The 9034-nt window shown below is 38.5% G+C and overlaps 1 protein-coding gene across 1 annotated transcript in view; it reads right to left on the minus strand.

Moving 5' to 3' along the window:
- The window catches only part of LOC142342958 (5'-3' exoribonuclease 1-like), an 85870-nt gene extending 77252 nt beyond the window's left edge, over positions 1 to 8618 (minus strand). The window contains exons 1-5 of the mRNA XM_075394638.1: positions 8343 to 8618; positions 7570 to 7688; positions 4859 to 5067; positions 3910 to 4030; positions 1205 to 1209 (exon numbers count right to left, since the gene is read on the minus strand). Of these exons, the coding sequence (XP_075250753.1) occupies positions 1205 to 1209; positions 3910 to 4030; positions 4859 to 5067; positions 7570 to 7688; positions 8343 to 8417 (529 nt within the window). The 5' untranslated portion in view covers positions 8418 to 8618. The remainder of the gene's footprint in view (positions 1 to 1204; positions 1210 to 3909; positions 4031 to 4858; positions 5068 to 7569; positions 7689 to 8342) is intronic.
- Between the last annotated feature and the right edge of the window lie 416 nt (positions 8619 to 9034).

Below are 9034 nucleotides of genomic sequence, written 5' to 3' on the forward strand. Positions count from 1 at the left end.
TGGGTGGTATATCCAACAGCGCAAGAAAGGTGCACCACACATATACAACCAGCTGAGATCGGGTCACAATTAAAACATTCACGTTAAAACTAATAAAGTTATAAAGGAATCAGGAACAATGATTAATTTCTAGGGTCCGGGTTCAAACTTAAGGGTTTAAGTCTCTTCGTTTCGTTTAGAGTCTTTTCGGAGGAACCTCATTTGGTTCTTAGGTCCGACCGAAATGATTTCCGCACGCAAAGAACTCAGAAGTTTCGAAGAATTTTGATAAAGCTCTTGGGTCCAGATTAAAACTTTCCCGATCAAAAAGGTTCCTCAAAAGATTGTTCCAACGATTCTTGATTTAGTACTCCAGTTTCAGACTTTAGAAAAGCACTCGCTCACTCGTCAACGGCAACGGTGGAAGGGGGGGGGTCTTTTGGCTGCACGGGGCCTTTACGGCCTGAACGATGTGCAGGGGAGGGGATTGGAGGTGGGGAGGTGGGCTTCACAACATAAGTATGTCTCCAAAACCGTGTCTATGAATCGCATACTTCGAGACTAGCGAGCTCAAAGGCTCTCAGAGAATTTCATGCCCGCTGTTCGCTACCTGTTTATTCCGTCTTGAGATGGAAAGTCAAATGTGTCACACGAAAAATCGGTCAAGCAAAAAAATTGCACTAAAAACAGCCAGTAGAATACCGGAAACGACTGGAAGCGTCGTGCATCAAAATATTTAACCTAACTTTACCACAATCGAAATATCAAAATAAGATGAGACACCAAAACTGGTAGTCTAAAAAACTGTAAAGTGTTGCAAAAATGCAGACACAATTCTTAATTCAATAAGGGGTTTGGAAGGGGTTGGGTGACGGTGGAGGGTTTGGAGGGGTACGGGGGAGGAGGTACGCGAGGGGGTACTTGGGGGTGTAAGTGCTGGGATAGGTTGTGGGGAGGGTTGGAAGTGGTTAAATGGGACCAAACTTGACTCAAATTGACCTCTTCATTCACGTTGAATATTACCAGTTGCTCCAATTGCTATACATTAAAACTGCTATTGAATTCCGATGTTCGGAACCAGAAGTCAACAATGAAAAACGGAGGTAAATGCTCGAATAGAAAGAAATGAAAATCAAGTCGTGAACAAACTTGCGTCAGCCACAAAGACAGCCCGTAGAATACCGGAAACAGCTCAAAGAGTCGCGGAATAAAACTCTTATCTAACCCCACCTATTTCAGAAATATGAAAACAACGCAATATACAGTAAGAAAATAATTTTGAAAGTGAAATATGGGCATGTGGGGGGATGTGTGTGTGTGGGGGGGGGGGGATGGGGTAGTCTAGATAGGTTGGAGGGACTTATGTGAGATCAAATTCTCGGAATGACCTTTTCACCTTGAAAATTGCTATCAGTTAATTACTATACATTAGAAACTAAGCTACAATTAAAGTCCATTGTTCGAAAACAGAAGTCATCGTTCTAACACAGAAGTCAACGTTCTAAAACTAATATAATTGTTACAAACTTCGTTTTGAGAGCATTTAAAAACCAAAATCTACCGAACAGTCATATCAAAAACTGCAAAGCGATACATCTGTGTCAGGCAACTCTCAAATGCATCTCGATCCAGTCAACCGGTTCCTCTGCGATAGCCTTCAATGGAATTTAAAGAAGCTGATCAACGTGTAGCGCTGTTAAGCAACACCTAGGTTTAAAATGATGAACGAGAGAACATCAAAAACACTGTAGAGAAATTCTTGGAAAAGACGGACAATTTAAAAGTTACAGCAAGTTTAGACAACATGAAAAAACTTTCAGTGAAAACAAAAATAAATGTCGAGCCGAAGACTGGGAAAATTTGGTTACCGCAAGAAATCACCGTCCGAGCTAATTTCAGTATCCAGTTAATGTGAAACGAGACTGATCTTAGCAAAAGCGTTTAAAAAGCAACCAGAGAGAGAAGTGTTTGTTCTGCCAGCATTAAGCTAAAAAGACCACGAAAATATAAATGATTCTCCAGAAACAAAACGAACAACTTGATAACGGAGTTTCAAGAGTAGATTTCAAAATGGGAATTTGGAAATGTTCAATGGCGGAAAAAGAGTAGATTAAATGGATACAGCCAATTCCACAAACAAGGAAAGTTAAGAGTAGGATGGTTTGTAGGCGTCCTAAGATCAATGCAAGGAGCCGGGAACACGTTTCTCGAATGATAAAATTTTCAACTGCTGTAATAAATGATATACAGTATGAGTTTGCGAGACAAAGCCATTGAATTGATGGGGCTCTTCGGAATTATTAGTTACTGACTACAGCATCAATCGAGCAGGCCGCGGAAAAGTGATGGAGATATCCTGAAAGCCGAAAAAAACTATCTCCGAAGGCATCACATCAAACAAAACAAGCGTCTGTGCTGCTGGTCAAATCAAAGTAGTAAGTTACTGTTGTCACTCGTTTTCTCTACAACCCACTAAAGATCATAATTGCAAACGCATCTGAACACCTTACCAAGAAACTTACCGTAATTGATATGCGGTGATTTAAAACCCCCAGGAGTAAATTTGAAAACACGTCAAAAAACTGCTCTCGAAGGACAGGAGGGGCGTAAATTTTTCTATATGGGTGCGACCTGAGTCCAATTCCTACACCTCGACAGAGACATTAACCACTCGGCTATCAGGGCCTTAAATAGTCTCTAACAATCGAATTTGTTTAAAACTATTTTGGGGGTGGGGGAGAGAGAGACAGAGAATTGAGATCACTCCAAAATCAAGAAGTGCGTGAAAAAGTCACCCGAGTGCCAAATCGGTCAAGCAAAAAATCTGCATAAAAAGACACACCCGTTTGAAATAATTGCTCTCATTCGAGAGCAATTAATAAACAAATTACCTGATAATCATGACATTCAACGTTACAACTATACAAGATCTCTATTAACTATGTACAGTGACAAAACATAACCGACTAACGTCGGGCGAATTGCTCTCAAACGACCGGCGAGCGGTTCGCTCCGTCAGTAGCTAGCCACGGTTCAGTGAGGCTAGCTTTAGCTTGAAGGGGCTTACGTCAGCGCAGCAGCTGGCACCGAGGTGGGGGGGGGGGGTGCACCGAGGTGGGGGGGGGGGGTCGATCTCAAAGAACCGCCCTTCGCACCATAAGTATTAAGTCTTCAAGACAGATTCTGTAAATCGCATACTTGAAGACTAGTGAGCTGAAAGGTTCTAAGAGAACTTAACGCTCTCTGAGCGCTACCTGTTTATCTCGTTTTTGAGGACGAAAAGTCAAATGCGTCAGACGAAAAATTGGTCAAGCGAAAAATCGCATAAAAAAGACCGACAGTACTAATATAATTGCTACCAACTTCGTTGGAGAGCAATTAAAAAGTAAAACAAATAGCAAGATTCCAAATTTTATCAAAAACCTTTCTAACATAGATTGGGTTTAAATAAAAACATTAGCCTAAAACTGAAACTAGGTGGATTAAATTATGCCAAAATAGGAGTTTTATTAGTAAAACTCACTGCCGAGAAAACAAAAATAAAAACAAATACTCGGAAAACTTGGAATACTCGGAATACTACGGAAAGACTCGAATAGTCGCCATCAACTAGAGCCTTGTCTCATCAAGCTACTTATCTAATTCACTAAGGTGCTTGAAACTGTCATTAGAGCTGACGCCAAGCGTGAAAAATGTACTCCAAAAGTGAAACAAACCTCTCATGAAGAACAATAGTAACTAAGAAACAGTCATGCTAGAAATTAGCATTAAAAGAGACAAACGACTAAAATAATTGTTTCCAACTTCTTTCGAGAGAATCTAAACAGATATTTCATTTACTGGGCGTTGGAAAATAATCCTAAACACGTGTTTAGGTTTATCCTAAAAACGTGTTGTACACGAAGAGGTAGAAGCACAATTTGCTCTTACCACTTACTTACGTCATGCCCAGAGAGGATGATCTCAACAGACTGCCACTTGGGATCTGTGGACACCTTCTGGGCTGTGAAGTATTTCAACTGCTGGTGCAATCTGTCCATGAACTCAGTACCTGGAATATACACCATCAGATTTTTTTGGCAGTCTCATTCCGACTCACCAGAAAAATATAACAAAACCGATCGATCCTTTTAACTCCGTTGAAAACATATAAAAGCCGGATCATCTTTTCCGATCATCTCCCCCCCCCCCGCCCCTGCAGCTTAAATGGTGAATATTATTTGCACCCTGCCATTTTTATTTTTACATAATGGTCTTCTACGTAATGCCACGTGCTCTATAACTGGGGGGTGCAAAACGTACTGGGGGCACAAACGGAACAGATCTAAAAGCCATCGATTTATATGTTTGGTCTTTGTTCCAAGAATCACGCACAAATTTTGACTATTGGAAGCTCGAATCTATTGCAGCCTGCTTCAGTCAGAGGGGAGGGGTTGTTCAAATGACGCCATTAGAGGTTATTATACACCACTATTAAGATTCAAAGTGAACTAAAACTATAACAAACGGGGGTTAACAAACGAAAAAGATCCCGACGTTCTTTTGATTTAAATTTTAAAAGTAAATTGCCTCCACTTAGCTGCTCAAAATTGTGAATTTGAGAGAAATTTAGATCACGCAAAACTCAAACAGTCAGGGGCGTAAAATTCGCTCTCGTCAAAACGGTCAAGCAGAAATTTTGCATAAAAAGTCATGTTTACAGTAATTGCTTGAAAATTCGTTTGAGAGCAATTAAACATATCAATTTTGATTAAATTATTGTACGGACAATGAATGGCATGGCTCCAAGAAGTTTAGATGCTATCAATTCCGAGTGCATTCTTTGGATAGTTCCTCTATTGTTCATTAACTCATTAACACAACTAATTAATCTGATTACCTGGAGTGATACAGTTTGAGTCGAAAGGTGGCTCATCCGGCATAATTTCTCCCTTTCCTTTAGCATCCTCTTCCTTCTTCTCTGCATCTTTTGCAGTCTTGAACCTCCTGGCTCTCTGCTGGTTCATCTTGGCACGCGGGGCCACCCCGTCCACCGCCATTAAGAAAGTTCTTTTCGGTGAGATAATACGGAACAAGACCTCGATGTACCTGGAAAGATTAACTCATTGACTTACCAAAAAAGGGCTATTCTAAAACTCACTGCCTAACCCGTGAATGAAATTTTCTTGTTAGCTATTAGCAGTATAACTCAGTGCATAATTTCGTAATTTAGGTTTTAATATTGTTGATTGTCGGTAGGAAAGAATCAAGAATCAGGACTCAAATCTAAGCAAATATCTGCTTGACAACTAATGAAAAAAACTTTTGGGCGAGATTTAAGTTAGGGGTTGCGTTTAAATTTTTTGTGGGTACAAAAACTCTGACCTCAGGGGTTCGCACCCTCGACCTCGAGGCTACCAGTCTTTGATCGTCATCAGCTCACAATCGCTTTTATATTAGCAATAAGCAATGAGAACAATTAAGATCACTCAAAACTGAAATGAACCGTGAAAAAGTCAATTAAGATCTCAGAGAATGTTCTAGAAGAAATGCGCAAAAACGGTCAAGCAAAAATTTTAAATGAAAACATAGCCGGTAGAATACCGGAAACGACTCGAAAAATAATGCAATATAATCACTAAACTAATATTACCTATAATAGAAAATATCAAAGAAAAGAAATAAAAGAACTAAACTAATATTACCTATAATAGAAAATATCAAAGAAAAGAAATAAAAGAAACTAAGAGCCTAATTAAAATGGACATTGTTTTAATAAATGCAGATTGAAATTTTAGTTTGAGGGTCTGGGCAGGTGTGAGGGGAGGGGGGCTGGTGAGGGTCTGTCCATGAACTCAGTACCTGGAATATACACCATCATATTTTTTTGGCAGTCTCATTCCGACTTACCAGAAAAATATAACAAAACCGATCGATCCTTTTAACTCCGTTGAAAACATATAAAAGCCGGATCATCTTTTCCGATCATCTCCCCCCGCCCCTGCAGCTTAAATGGTGAATATTATTTGCACCCTGCCATTTTTATTTTTACATAATGGTCGTTTCCGGTAGAATACCGGAAACGACTCGAAAAATAATGCAATATAATCACTAAACTAATATTACCTATAATAGAAAATTTCAAAGAAAAGAAATAAAAGAAACTAAGAGCCTAATTAAAATGGACATTGTTTTAATAAATGCAGATTGAAATTTTAGTTTGAGGGTCTGGGCAGGTGTGAGGGGAGGGGGGCTGGTGAGGGTCTGTCCATGAACTCAGTACCTGGAATATACACCATCATATTTTTTTGGCAGTCTCATTCCGACTTACCAGAAAAATATAACAAAACCGATCGATCCTTTTAACTCCGTTGAAAACATATAAAAGCCGGATCATCTTTTCCGATCATCTCCCCCCGCCCCTGCAGCTTAAATGGTGAATATTATTTGCACCCTGCCATTTTTATTTTTACATAATGGTCGTTTCCGGTAGAATACCGGAAACGACTCGAAAAATAATGCAATATAATCACTAAACTAATATTACCTATAATAGAAAATTTCAAAGAAAAGAAATAAAAGAAACTAAGAGCCTAATTAAAATGGACATTGTTTTAATAAATGCAGATTGAAATTTTAGTTTGAGGGCCTGGGCAGGTGTGAGGGGAGGGGGGCTGGTGAGGGTATGGGGAGGTATGGCTAGAGGGTGGTAAGTGACGTGGTAAGTGGGGGTGGGATTAGATAGGGCGGTCAGATAGGTGCGGACGTCTATAGTTTGAATAGGGAGAAGATAAATGTTATGGGAAAAAAACCTCTCAGAATGACCTTTCGATCTTAAAGATTACAAGCAGTTCCTAACTACTATATATTGAAAACTAAGCTATTCTTGAAGCCATCTGTTCTCAAAAACAAGTCAACGTTCTAAAACAGAAGTCATTGTTCGAAAACAAAAGTCATGAACAAAATTGCTACAGGTAAAAAAAACATAGCAGGAAAAGTCCTGACGACTTACAATTCAAAAAAGATCAAAAATAGTCTAGCTATCGCCTCACAGCAATTAACGAGCAAAAGTCATTTTGAGCAAAAGTCACAAGAGTGAGGAGAGTTACATGTGACCAAGAACGCGTTCATGTCAACAAGTTAGTGAAACCACTCACTTATATGTGTGCAAACATGACGTCGCCTTCAACCGAAGAATGCTCATAAATCTGGTCTTGAGGTTCAAAAACAGGTCATAACAAAAATCATGACAAAAATAAGAAATCAATAACTGAAGAAAGTATATGGAGAACTTTATGAGCTAACGGTGTAAGGTCTCAGATGGAGGCGTCGTATAGAGCAAGAATTTTTGTATAAAAATTTTTTAAGTTCCTATACAAAAATTTCCATAATCACTGGGGTTGAATCAGTCTCCTCGACTCTTTTCAGTCATAGTTTAAACCAATTCAACCATAAGAAGTAAATTTTTACTACATGGCATTATCAGTATGGTAGATATATTTTCCTACAAATAAGTAATACTTTATAAGCAGCAATCATGTACAATGCAGGAGTACAATGTCATTGATTATGCGACCCGTAAAAGCTAGAGAAATCATTTTGATTTCTCACCTGCAAATGTCGACAAACATTTCCTTCTCTGACATTCGGAAGTGGACATCATCAGATGGGTGGGAACACACGTGGATGATGCCATTCATGTCCAGATACAGACAGTCAAACTCCGGCACCTAGAGTCAAAGTCATCAATGGTCATTCACATTACAGATGACATAACTGTATCGGACTGTTTGACTCAAGTGATTTACAAATTGTTAAGTTTGCTTTTATTGCTGTTTCGCTCACATGATTTTCAGTGTTGTCACTCATATGAACTTTCAGCAAAATTTCGGCGTAGTTTTACCAAATTTTAGACAATATCACTCGTATCCAATGTGCCATCACCTAGCTCAGCCGCTTTTGGTCGATCAAATGTATTTCTTTTATTAAATATACAAGATTTTCTTTTATTATTCACATTGTACGATTTTGGCTAATTTATTTCTACGAGATACCACATCCGAGTTTTAAACGTGGTGACTACAAAAAATCTCTTCATCAGAAAATATAATTGACTATAAACTGTGGCATGGTTGCATAAAAGCATGCACTGCCCTCCTTAATAATCTTAATTAGTAAAATCTTAGTTGATAACAGTTGGTTATTTAACTGGAAACTTAATGACTGAGCAGAAATCAGAAAGTTTCATCGCACCCACAACACTTTTATAATTCCTGTTCGAAACAACGGGTACTACTAGCTATAATTTAAACAGTACCTTATTTAGACATACAAAAGTCAACAGTCATACGCATAGAAAGATTTAATCGTAGTTAGGAATGCACCTGGGTTTCATTGATGACCTCTGAGAGACATGGGTATCGTTCACTGATCCACCTGTAAAACTTGGGAATCCCCATTTTGTCTCTTCTCTTCTTAACCAGTAGTCACAAATACGTTGTTGTCGTCGGCCGCAATCTTGTCCAAAAAATGTTTCGAGAAATTCAGTTTTTTAGTTGTAATGTTTGGTTCAATTAGTCATCTGAAGAACATGAAAGGTTCGTTAAATCATAAGCTCCAATAATAATATTCAATCATAATATACAATCAAGAAAGGCTCCGTCCTCAAACTTCAGAATGTAGAAACTATGATGAAAACTCAAATGTTAAGTTCTCAAAAAATTCAGAAAGCTTAAAGCGAATAAACCGGAAAATTTGGTTAACGAAATATCTTGTACAAATAAAAAATATAGTTCCGATGAAGCGCGAAACTATATTCTAGGCAACCATTTACTTTAAATTGAAGCTCAGCGACTGAAAAATACAGATGACCTAGCTGACGACATTGACCAACCTTGAAATCCAAAAAGTACGCAAGAAAATTAGACATTGCATCAGCGTCGATTGAGCGACGATTATCATACCAAAATATAAAGACACTCATCTGACGCAACTATTCCGACGAAACACGATCAAAATCTTCGTATGCAAAAAAATTACATAATTTTAAAAATGTCGCGCTTTCTGTTCAAAGCTT

The sequence above is a fragment of the Convolutriloba macropyga genome, chromosome 7, assembly GCF_964194025.1.
Source record: "Convolutriloba macropyga chromosome 7, txConMacr16.3, whole genome shotgun sequence".
Taxonomy (NCBI): Eukaryota; Metazoa; Xenacoelomorpha; order Acoela; family Convolutidae; genus Convolutriloba; species Convolutriloba macropyga.